Consider the following 12,834-nt stretch of genomic DNA (forward strand, 5'->3'; position numbering starts at 1 on the left):
CCGGTTCGAGGTGACAAAACAGAGCAAAGCTCTTAGGTGAAGAGAGAGCACCTTCTCTGCAGACGCCATTGTAACTGAAGACCAACATTTCTTTTATTTACATAATTAGATTTAAAAAATAGATAAAAATTATATATACATTAATACAGATATAAAAAATAGATATAATTTGTTATATTTTTGCAATAAGTAAATCAAGTGTTGATGGAAAAAATAGTAATTTTATTACTCAAAAACTAAAGCTAAGCTGAATAAAAGGTTAGGGTTACTAAAAATGTTTCAATATGCCATCTGTTTAAAATGCTTTTTGTGCATATGTTCAGTGACTGTAAATTATCTCCACAGCTTTTTTAAAATACATTATACTATGGTAAAAAATAATTGCAGATTTCTATTCTTAGGCAGATGGAAAAAGCAACAATGTTTTTTTTCACCTCCTGCCTTATGATTTTCAAAAAGCCTCTTTGTGTTCCAACACAAATAAACATAGGTGCTAGTGTATAAAATAAACATTTAACAGCAATTCCCAAGCAATCTTTGGATCTTCCGTTGGTACTTTTTGTGGAGTCAACATTACCTAATGCCACATGGACTGAATTGCTAACATGTCAGTAAAAACAAGTTGAGTTTGACTGGTGTTACAGACTACTAACTTAAGCTTATTTATATAGCACATCTCAGCTACAAAGCAGTTCAAAGTGCTTTACATGATAAAACTCAGTGCAGCTTCTCCATGTTTGTTTCTGATTCTGGGGATGCAGAGTAGACTTGACCCAATAGAACTGGGTGGTCTGTAAGGTGAATATGATAACAGATCTCTAATGTATTCTGATGCTGTTTTTCAGCCATTTAAAAACTAAAAGTATTTTAAAGTCTATAGAGCATTGTTAAGAACTTTAGAACTAGGGTGATGTGCTCAAACACTTGAGTAAGTTTCTCTAGATTTTCTGGGACATTTGTTTTTTAATTCTGCAAATGTGCTTCAGGTAATGGAAGGCTGACTTTGTAATTGTCCTTGTGTGTGTATCTTGGTGTTCAGATCTGGGTCCATCACTAAACACAGATTTCAGGCCTGAATAGTGGTTTCCAGTTATAATAGCTGAAGGCGCATGCCGACTCTTGATCGTTTTTCTTGAGGTCCAAAAATAACTTGTGTCTGTTAATGCAAGTTATGACACATCCACACATTAATTTATTCTGTGCATTTGCTCTATGTTTGAATGGGTTCGTAGTCATACTGCAGAGTTGTGCATCATGACTAACCTTTTTTCCTTGATCTGAGGCAACATTAGCATGTAGGTATTAAATAAGAGGGGCCCCACAATTAAACTCTGTGGCATCTGCTTGTCACTTCTGTCCACTCCAATGAAGTTACCTATTGACACATTAAAATGACCTGTTCTTTCGGCAGGACTCAAACCAATTTAGTTCTGCACCAGAGACCAATCCAGCTCTCAACAATGTTGAACGCTGCACCAAGGTCCTACAGAACCAGCACTATGGATCTATGTGGATCTGGATCTATGTGGATGTCTTTGAACACTGACAAGTGCAGCCTCTGTACTGTGGTGAGCATGGAAACCAGATTGAAAGACATCAATCATAATTGTTGAAAACAGCTTTTTCAATAACTCTGATGACGAATGAAAGGTTGGAGATCGGATTGTAATCCTGCAATGTGTCCAGATATTTTTTTTAAATCAGTGGTTAACTCAAAACAACAGCAACTGATGCAAAATCAAAAACACAACACCAAAACCTTAGTGTGGCTTTTTTTTTTAATTCAAGTGTGTAGTACATTTAAATGCATTACATACTCTGCCAAAAACAAGGAAGCTCAACTCCTTTTTTACTTTTAAAATTATTCCCTCCATACAATTTAATTTCAATTGTACATTTAAATAAAAAGAAACATTTTTCCCATTTATTCCATTTTTTTTAAACTTCTTTTAAAGTTTCATTATAAATTTTCACTTCAATAGAAGGTGGTAGCTTGGAGAAATGAACACAAAAATAATCATGATTCAGCAACCAAAATGTAAAAACAGTGTTGCAGGTGCAGAGACATCAGTCGACTGAGGTAAGGGTCAGCAGTTTCCTGGTGCAGACCTCCTGTTACCTCTTCAGATTCTGCTGAGCCTGCTTCAGTAAAGTGTCAAAGTCTAGTGCATGATATTTGCCTTTTGTAGGAAATGGGTCATACTCTCTGCTTGAATCTAAAAAGAAAAAGGGAAATATATTACAAAGATAGCAACATTAAAATTTGAAATTTGTATCACTCTGGAAATAGCAGCACAAGCTGAGAATTTACAACATAAGCTGAAGTGTTTCAAGTCTAAATTATTCTGGTTTTTTATAGTTCAATGTACAATTTTAAATGGAATAATTCACAGGAGCAATCTCAGTAAATTAACATATTTCAAAAAGTGAAACTCCTAAAGATTCGTAACACAGGACATTGAGCTGCAAGTGTCTAATTCTGATGATCATAGCTTGCAGCTAAACTAAACCTAAAATTATGTTCCTCAGAAAATCGGATTATTATTTTGGAATAGCTCAAGTCACAAAAGGTCCTTGCTGAAGAAGTTGTCTGTTCACTGGTCTGTATTTAAGCAATTAATGGAAAGTTTAGTGGAAGGAAAAAGTGCGAGAGAAAATAAAAGTTCTTCAAGAGTGTACATGAGATTCACATGGTTTTAACTGTGGCTGAAGTCATTGCATAAAGTCCCACCAGACACTAACATGTCCAGGATATAAAGCTACAACTGTCACACTGTTCATCTTCAGCCAATGCTGAACCAAAGATAATGTAAGAAGAGTAATCAGGGCCAATGAGGGATAAAGAAAATGGCCAGAGTGTTCCAATTTACTAATTCTAATTTAACGAGAGGCGACAGCAGCATTAGCACTAAACAAACCATGTCAAATATTCTGCAACCCATGATTACAGTGGTGTTTTTTCATAACACCACTGTAATCATGTGGGGGAACAGCAGAACCTCTGGCATGCTCACCTAAATCAGCATAGTTGGACTGACAGAACTGTCTCCTTCCACCAAAACAGAGGTCAAAGGGGAGCTCATCAGGTTTACGTAACTTACTGCCATTTTCAATGGCTGTAAACGCATCCTTGGTGTTGTAGTAAGTTACAAACCCATAGTTATCCCTGGAAGAGAAGACATTTCAACAATTTATTTTCAGTTTCAACACAAAAGTGTCCACATAAAGTATTAGAAGACCTCAGTTGCTGAATGTAGCTTGCTTTTAAAAAGGCGACCTGGGGATGTTGCCAGGAGGCCCCAGTTATGAACAAGCTTGAATTTGCTGTTGCACTGTAGCTTGGCCAAGGAGGTCATAAGCAAGACCCACCAGGTTCAAAGACAGTGCGATCGATTAATATTAAACAGATTTACTCACCCATGTTCTCTAAAGTGCAGGGTACATTCCTCAATTTCTCCAAATAAAGAGAAGCGCTCCCTGAGCTCTCTTTGGGTCATGCTTCCTCGAATTTTGCCGACATAAACAACCCGTCTTTCCTCCTGGAAAAATAAAAAAGCAGACGCAATTAGATTAGAAACAAGTTAAATATTTTAATTTGGACATAAAATTTTACTCTGAACTTACAATGGCTTTCTCCTTGCGCCTCTTTATCTCTTCCACATTTGTTTTCATGCCAGTAGAGTATCTAGACCTGTATGAGGGGCTGAAAGAGAAGATAAAGTTATTTTAAAGCTAACCATTATTTTTGTTCCATGTTTACAAAAATAATGGTTAGCACCCAGAAAAGAATGACTCAAGTACCTGTGCAACCCCCTGCCTCTATTCCACTGAGTTTGTCTTTGAGGGGAAGGGGATCGTGACGTAGAGCGGCTCCAGGACCCAGAGTGTGAGGAGGAATAAGAGTACCTCCGCCTCCGTGGAGGGGACCGGGACAAAGAGGGAGAAGAGCGAGAGGAGGATCGCGATGAGGAGCTAAGACTGCTGTCTGAGTTGCGGCGTCGATACCTACAAAACAAAAAGTAAGAAATGGTGTAAGAAAAATTTAAAGAACTTGTTACAAATAACGATGGATCAACAAACCAAAAAACAAACCTTTTCTTTGCCGGAGATTTGGACCTAGATCGGGATCTAGAGGTGTAGGCGTCTGAGCAGCTGGACATTGGGCTGGGGGAGCGGTAAAATCTTTTTCTTGAACGTCCACGAGTTCTTTCTTTGGGACTACAGCTGGGACTAGGGGTCCGAGAAGCAACATATCGGTGGTAGGACCTCCTTGATGACCCCATTCTGGGGCTTGTGACATGTTCTTGCTGGGATGGAGAAAAATCAGAAGTGTTCACGACGGAGTATTGCTCCGACACATCTCTGTTCTTCTGGGCTTGAACGGTTTGTGGACAATCTTGAGTTCTGGGTGAAATCACAGAATAGGTGGCTTCCTGTGGAGATGCTGCAAATACTGGTGGAAGTGTTGGCGGTAGGCTTGGAGGGTGTTCCCTGAGGGGCTTAATGGTGAAGACAGATTGCTGTTTAATGTTCCAGCGCTTGCCTGATTCGCCAGGTGGAACACTTTTGTTGGAGAGGCAATAGTCATGATCCATGCATGCCAGATCTGGGGCCACGGGGGCAGCAGCGGGAGTGACTTTACTACGGCCCCTAACCGGGTGCAGAGGCTGGGCTTCTATCTGGATCACCTTGGAGTGGGTGGACTTGGGAGCTTCAGAGCTATTGGGCTTTCCCGGTAGAGCCGCAGGGGCCAGAGGTTTCCACATCTGGCTGGGAGAAGCGGTCTTGGGAGTCAGAGCTGAATAGAAAATAGAAAGGCTGAGCACCTAATGTTTGCCAACAAGCTCAGTGCTTTGACTGCTTTAGCTCAGACACTAAATCTTAAAGCAACGAATCGAAGCAAAATTTATTTTAATTTAAAGCAAAAGCTGAACAAAGACTTAATTGTGTTTTGACTAAATTACCTGCAGCATTGGAGAGGTCATTCATTTTTTCACACTTAACAGCTTTCTCTGGAATAGATGCAGCTCTGCAAAGCAAACAGTGTGTTAGCACTTTGGTTAGCAGAGCTCCGATGGTCTTCACGCCTAATTTAGACATGAGGACCGACAAATGGGAGTTTTTTGCGGTAGGTCTTGGCAAAAGGTGAATTTAGGTCACCTCCACACACTAGAACTGAATCAGTAATTCAGAGCAGCGTAAAGGGCTGTAGGGTAACTCACCTCGAGTTTCCTACAGCTGCTGCTCTACCAGAGACCTCCGGCACACATTTCTCCTCTTTTGCTAAAAGAATAGGGAACAGGGATATGAATGTGTCAGCAGATGGACATTATTGGGAAAGAAAATGCCAGAAAGACACAGCGATATCATGCAGTTGAAACGGTGTAATATGAATTTAGATGATTTCAGAAATCATTATTTAACTAGTACTGACTGGGCATGTCCTGGCAACCATTATTAAGGCTTACTAAGGATTTTAAAAGTTGTGATGTAAAGACCACTGAAATGTTACATCATCTGTGTTGGTATAGGAAGCTACGTCGACACCGTGGGAATCTCATACCGGCCCTGCGTAGCTCTGACTGGATTTGCTGCCATGCACTGCTTAGCCCGACCAGTTGTTTCTAATCTGCTGCCTCTTGTGCATCCGCCCACACAAAGACAGCAGGGCGACAGTTAAATGGATCCGCAGACAAGGCAGAATTCCAGCAGCAGAGAACACAGGAGCCCCCTGCAGAACCAATCTCTCTTACAAATCCTCCTTTAAGCTAAAACCTGTCACAAATCAAACGTGTCTGACTATCTTCTGTTGGTCAAAATGTAAGTAAACGCCCATCTAACATGAAATAACTCCTTCACGTGTTCAATTCCTGCCAACCGAATATAGTGCTGCAGCGTTGTGAGCTGTTACTCGTCACCATTATGAAACTATGAAAAATGATCCTCTGGCTGCTTTTAGCTTAGTACTAAAGTAGAGCTGCATGACCCACTGTGGTTCTGAACATCACAACCTCAAAGAAGATTCACTGCATGGAAAGTATAACTTTAAAAGGGAAAAAAAAAGAAAGAGTGGGTGCAGATGGTAACAAATCAACAGTGGTTACCTTGAGTCTCCTCAAACTGCTCGAGTAAGCTTGTCAAATCAGCAGCTTCAATTCCTTTAAAGACACAAAAGTTACACTCATAACTACAGTGGTTTAGTACCAGAGCAACATTGACTGAACTTTCAAACATACATGCCTGGCTCACAGTTATACTAGCGAAAAGAGAAGCCTACCGATGCACCAAGAAGCTGGCTGTAAAATGGAACTGGCTGATTTTTAGCTTAATATGCTGACTGGAAACGAAAACATTTTTGTTCATATTGAGTTTTTGCAGGTTTCACTGACTCAAATGAGACTTTTTAAGACTTTCTTAAGACCTTTATGAAAAAGAATTAAACACCTACATCTCCACAGAAATGTACAAACTTCCTCCAGGCAACTGGCGATAAATTTGTACTTACCTTTGATAGTAGCTAATACATCCTTACTATGTGGTAAGGATGTATTAGCTGACGGTTTATCACTAGCCTCAACCATATCGAATTACAGAAGGCAATGAAGATGTCTGAGTACAAACCAAACTTTTCTGACAGAAAACTAATTTAAAAAATAAAAAATACAGAAATATATGAGATTAAATAGTCCTCTCAAGACAAAGCCCTTTGGGAATGAGGTAGGATAGTCCATTTACTTTAATTAAAAAAATTTTTCTGGCCTTAATTTTAAATACATGAATTTAAACTTTTTTTTAAGAAAGTTCAGATACTCTGAAATCTTCCCCAGCAAATACACGCACATTGATTATGCTGTATTGCTATCTGTGCTAATTGCTAATGAAACACAGTTTCAACATGTTTAAAATATTAATAAATTGTCCCTTCTGTTCTTGATATAAATAATCAATGACAGGAAGAATAGAGAAAAAAATATTTTTACAGCTGATGGATCCCAATTTTGCTGTTGGCAAGTCAAGTAGTTAAAATATTTATTGGTGCATCGCTAATAAAATATTCTAGAATGTTCTCTATGAAGCAACCAAACTCACCTATTTCACTAGTGAATGATTCGATCAGCTCTTGCGTGCTGCTCTTAGCTCTTTGTGGTTTCACGGCTGTAGTGGATCCTTGTTTAGATTCAGCCAGAGCAGAATGGTTTTGGTGATAATGGGGATTCACAGAGACGGCAGGACAGAGTTGGACACTTTGTTCTTTGGTTGTGGGTTTGGACGACTTTCTGTCGGATGTGAGTGGGCCACCTGATGAGGTAGAAACGGTGATCCCAGGCATATCCTGGGAAGCATCTGTGGGTTTGTGTACATCTGTAGTGGTTTCTGGGCAGACTTTAGTGTCCTGTACAGACTTTGGATTAATAGACTCGGTTTCACCTTTTCTTCCTGACTCAGAAGGGGAACATCTCCCATCTGCTGAAGACACAAGTTGGACTAAAGGCTTTAAAGAAGCAGGAGGAGCAAAGCTCTGAGGCACATAAGGTTCTGCAGGCTTGGCAGCTGCATCTGGATGTGCAGCTGGAGTTTTTGCTGAATCAGGGGGAGCAGTTTGGGGATTTTGGAGCAGTTTGGAAGGCGCCTGTGTTAGCTGGGGCTTAGAAACAGGAACAGCGGATGAAGCTTTGGTGGATGAAGAAATCATGTAGGCTGGCGGCTGCAGCAGAGCTTCTGGGGTGGGGGGTGCACAAGGCCCCTTCGGCCGCCAGGCAGGTTTGACCTCCTCCACTTCTTTCCTTGCTGTCAGAGGGTTTGAACGTCTGGGATCCCTGGGGTTAGGGTCTGGAAGGTGAGGCAAAGGGGGCAGCTCCTTGGGGAGCTCTGGAAGGCTGGGCCACCTGGTGACACTCTTGTCTTGTTTCTCCACCGGAGCAGGCTTTTTCTGCTGCCGGAGTCGTCTGTACTCCTCCAGGCTGAGCGGTTTGGGTTTGGCCTCTGGGACTGCAGGGGTAATGCTGACAGGAGGGGAAATCTCGGGAACTGAAGCAGCTACAGGGGCCTCTGAAGACATCAGAGGGAGGGAAACGGAGGAAGCAGATGATGAGCTTTCTTTTTCTTCTGGGGCAGTGGCTGACTGTTTTGGTGTTTTGCTGGGCTGCTGAGAGCTCACAGCTGCAGCTGAACACGTCAGCCGACTTTCCTCGGGTGTAAAGGCTGCGCTCCATTCGGGCACCAGAGGTGAGACGAGTTTCTCGTTCGTTTCAGGAGCCTGAGCTACAGTGGTGTTTTTCTTCTCCATTTTGATTTGTTTTATTCCTTCAGGTTTTAGAAGTGGATCAGGTCGAGAAGAGGCAGAAGGAACCTTTTGGCTTTTGTGCACTTTTTTTTTACCGGACTCTTTCTGAGGCTTTTTGGGGGGATCAGTTATCACACTTCTGACTTTGCCACTCCTGAGGACCCTTCCTTCTACAAGTTCAGACTGCTGCTTCTCATTACATTTCTTTTTCCTTCTTGCTGGGCTTGTTGTTTTTCTCTCCTTTTTCCTCTTGACTTCATTGCTCACATCTAAAGGTACCATTGGCGTATTGGCAGGAGCGATTTCAAAGGTTTTTCTAAAAGGGACATCATCTTCATCATCCACTACTATATGCTCTGAACTGTTGGCCAGGTCGTCTTCTGCCGCTTCTGGTTTGATCTCGTCTTCTGGGAGCGGCTGATGAAGAGGATAAGACAGATCCATGTTCGGGATGGTAAAGATGGGATCTCCGTTTTCACTCTGGTCTACAACCTCAAGCACTATTCCCCCTTCGGGCAACATCTGATCTCCCTCTTCATTCTCTACTGATATGGCCATGCAGTATGGGTGCATGTGCCGGACCAAATCTTCCAGGCTGACTGAGAGACCATCTTGACCCTCCTGCTCCAAGAGGATAGGGAGTGGCATTGGCAGACCTTCCCAACCTGGAGGGTCTGGAGAAGGCTCTAGCCTGTCTGGGCTCTGAGTGAAGGAGCCGTCCTCCTCTTCCTCCCCATCACTCCTCTGGACACAACCCCCTTGCATCCTGGACAGGTTCTGGGCACCAAGAAGGAAAACATCCAGTCAAACCTCTCCATCTGTCTGTTGGAATATTTTATAAAGGGTTTTTATGAGTGAATACTTTACCTTTCCTCCTGATAACGGCCTGGTGCTACAGAGCGAGTCTTTCTGAGGTGAAAGAGACAGGCAGAGCATTCTCCTGAGCTGGGGACAGAGCATAATGATATTAACGTTTGGACTCATTGGGTATGCTCCCTCTACCAGGACATTTCCAAGAAACATGGCAGTTGGCTAGGTTAATTTTTTTTACAGCAGCAAGTCGAATCAAATTAAATCAACAGGAGGGAACTCGTCCACATGTCTACTCTGAAACACAGATTCTTCCTTTTTTTATTCTTTTCATCTCCCACTTTAAACTCCTTCAAAGTTTATATTTCAGTTAACTTTAAATTTTACAACAGGAGTATTTGGTATTTTTACTTGAAAACATTTAAACCCCACCTCCCACCTTTATTATCCTTGTTTTACAATGGTTATGACCATTCAACAAATCAGTCAAGAATGGATGTATTATTAAATGAACAACATAAACTTCTAGTTTCAGCAGTAAGGAACAAAGGACAGATTCTCAAGTTAGCAAAGTTTTTAATAGATAGAAAACAATCATCTTTAAACGCTTATGTTTCATATAACACATATTTTGTTACATCTCGAAAGCTACAAGTATAACAAATCTGTTAATGAGGGAAATCTATTCCAACTTTGGAGGGATTGCAGTTCTGTTGCAGTGTAACCAACTTGAAATAAGCAAAATATGTTTTCAGGCAAATAGGCAGCAATCCTGACCAGAGCCGTCTCCTCTTACTTGCTATCGTACTTGCAGACCTTTGTCCATGCAGACAAAGGTCTACATGGACAACACCTTTGTTATTACAGTTTTCCACATGTTTTCTTGGAGTTTTGATTTCAAATACATAAGTCATTACGTGAAATCTGTGTGACAAAGTCAATTGAGTTTAGTTTTTGTGCTGAAAATGTATTTTTATTGTTGTAACTGATGTGTTACAGTAACATATTTCTGACAATCAAGAGTGACTTTGCTTAGATTTTAAACTGCAGCTACTATGAAACAATTTGTCTGATTTTATTTGGGGTTTGTTATATATGAATATTTTGCTCTGGGTAGCAATTCATCTCTGTAGAGCACTAGAGCTGAAGTGTTGAACTAGTTTGAACTTTGTGTTTGCATGCAATGCCAAGCATTCCTGTTGTACAGCTGGAAATTAATTCTCAAGTGATGGAAGACTTTTCTTGCCTATCCCTTAGTTTCAAAAAATATCAGCTCTACCCCTGAGTGGAAACAAACTCGACTGTAAACTAGGACAAAACAGAAGATTTAGGGATATTATACTCTAAACATGTTTCAGGTCGCATAACCGTATTCTGCCTCTAGAGAGAGGTATGTATGCACAATTCTAATTTCCCTTTTACTCTGTGTTTCATGTTCAAAGACAAAAGTGATTTTGAGAGAACGAGATGAGAGCACTCACCGGAGAGTGTTCCCGGCCCTTGGACAGCATGTCTGAGTCAGGCAGCGTGTCGAACGGTGACAGGTTCTCATTGTCTACGTTGTCAAGTATCTCAGTCAAAGCTGTCAGCAGCGTGGCCTCACTCTGTTCATCGAGACCTTCAACCTGGGTTAAAGTTGTTTTATCTGTTAATTCAGAGCTCTAGAAATAAAAGCCTCAAACGTTCTTTTTCTTAAGATGCAAAGGTATAATTTGTCTCGCCTCCAATGTTGACACGTCCTCGAAGATGGAAAGGATGGAGGGGTCGATGCAGCTTTGGAGGCTTTCCCCGGAGGTGAGCTCTGCAGGCTGGACAGAGACAAGAGGATAAACGTTCCAATTTTTATGGCGGCAAACAAAGAAATGGCAAATCATGTCATCTCATAAATATGCATCAAATCATCTATAACAAAAGTATTCGTTTTTTAGATTTAAAGATCCTTTAATGAGATACCAGAAAAAGTCCCAGAGTGATTAGTGTAGCAGGGGAGTTTTTTTCTACCTCCACCTGTTGCAGCACACTGCAGGTGAGTGGACTGGAGAATAAAAAGACTGTTAAGTTTCTACCAGGACAGACAACCAAAGGAGCCCCACCCAGGAGCCTGATTTTAAGACTGGTAAGAAGTCAACTGCAGACTCTATCCCAGCTAATAAACCAGCTAAAATCAGCTAATAAGACCTAATAGTCTAACTGCTAAGTAGCAAAAAGGCAAAGAGTGTTTTGTCTTAACCAAGGAAATTTTTTTTTTTTTGCTTTTTCTGAAAAAGCGATGACATTTTTTTAAACACAACTACTTGCTGCAAGACAATCTCAAATTAAAATGCTACATTCCTTTAAATTACACAGTTTACTAACTTGTCTTAAACAGGTATCAGGGTAATTTTACTTCTCCATTGGAGCAAGTTAATTACTACACTTTAAAATGCACAAAAGAACAACAATATGTTCATCATTTTTTCTTTGGCATATATGAAAAGAGAAACACACACACAGAACCCAGTCTTTCATTTTAATCCATTGGGGCCCCTACACTGACTGACCCACGTGTTTCTATCTACTGCGCAGACATGTTTGAGCCTTCCCTCTTTCCGTCCACAGGAAGGCTGCCAAACCCACGTGTTGCATTACAACAAACCATAGCAGGGCTCTCCATCTCTCCATTATTATCCTTTTAAATCTGTAGAGCAAAGTGTGTAATTAGAACCCCTCATTCACGGAAGAGTTACTCCACAAGGTGTTCCTACGCTTCATTTGCACTGCCAGTCAATGTCCTGAGAACACAATGCGAAGACAACCCTCCCTCCTGCGCATGTGTGAATAAACACATGTGGCTTTAAGTCCACAAGTCTGTTTGAATGAAAACCGGTATGGCTACTGCAGTCCCAGTGCTGGTGATCATTTGCGACTGTACTGGTTCCAATCGTAGAGTAAACATAGAGTTACTCCACATTGCTGCAATGCGCTGCTGTCTGAACCACTCAGGAAAGCAATCAGATTGAACAAATTCAACTCCGAACCACTTTAAATCTTGCATTATGGTGAAAATGTGAGCTGAGCTGGACTGCCATTTTTTCATCACCATCACCACGTGAGCATTAGCTTGGACACGGAGAGAAAATGCATTCAATAAGCTTCGTGATCAACATCTAACAGCAAATAAACCACGTGTAGTCATCCAAAGCGAGCATTTAATAGTATCACACAGCTGTCACTATGTCTTACTTAGATGTTGTTGTTATTTTTGAGTTAAGAACCCGGCTATCACTAGCAGAGTAGCCCCAGTAACGCTTTCTCGTGCAGAAAGAAATCAAAACAGCAAAAAAGTTCCTTCTAGTCTAATGCCGCAATAAAAGATACAACACATTGGTAACGCTCTGTTATTAAAAAAAAAACACGTGAAATATACTGTTTGATGGAGCAGTACTACTCATTCATCCACGTGTCACTTCCCCACGCCAGCTTTGCACAGCCAACGCAACAGCCCTGCTCTAGAAAGACACAGAAAACTCCCATCACAGATATCAGCCGGTGGAGGGGAAAAACGAGTACAAGTTGTTCCTCACCTCGTCTAGTGTTTCCAGCGGGAATAAATCCAAATTACATGGTAATAAAACCTCCTCGCCTGTTCCCCACCGCGCCGCCATCTTGCTTGCCCACTCCCTACCGGGGCCTCGTTTGAGAATGAAAAACTAAGTGAATCAGGCGAGGAACGAGCCGGTAGGAAACACGTGGTTCAGCAA

The 12,834-nt window shown here is 41.3% G+C and overlaps 1 protein-coding gene and 1 non-coding gene across 2 annotated transcripts; both read right to left on the reverse strand.

The window, feature by feature from the left end:
* Positions 1–1,760: 1,760 nt before the first annotated feature.
* On the reverse strand, positions 1,761–12,750 carry pprc1 (PPARG related coactivator 1). Its single transcript, XM_055029462.1, has 14 exons — positions 12,658–12,750; positions 10,816–10,902; positions 10,576–10,719; positions 9,152–9,229; positions 7,090–9,061; positions 6,105–6,158; positions 5,223–5,283; positions 4,965–5,029; positions 4,093–4,798; positions 3,802–4,005; positions 3,625–3,703; positions 3,418–3,539; positions 3,015–3,166; positions 1,761–2,216 (listed from the first exon to the last, which is right to left on the reverse strand). The coding sequence occupies exons 1-14, from the start codon at positions 12,736–12,738 to the stop codon at positions 2,116–2,118; spliced, it is 3,906 nt and encodes a 1,301-aa protein (XP_054885437.1). The 5' UTR covers positions 12,739–12,750; the 3' UTR covers positions 1,761–2,115.
* LOC129360201 (small nucleolar RNA SNORA50) lies at positions 3,250–3,389 on the reverse strand. The gene has a single exon (XR_008605988.1). It is a non-coding gene; the product is annotated as a small nucleolar RNA SNORA50 (small nucleolar RNA).
* Positions 12,751–12,834: the final 84 nt, after the last annotated feature.

This window comes from Poeciliopsis prolifica, unplaced genomic scaffold (genome assembly GCF_027474105.1).
Source record: "Poeciliopsis prolifica strain line A6 unplaced genomic scaffold, Auburn_PproV2 SCAFFOLD005, whole genome shotgun sequence".
In the NCBI taxonomy this organism is placed as follows: Eukaryota; Metazoa; Chordata; class Actinopteri; order Cyprinodontiformes; family Poeciliidae; genus Poeciliopsis; species Poeciliopsis prolifica.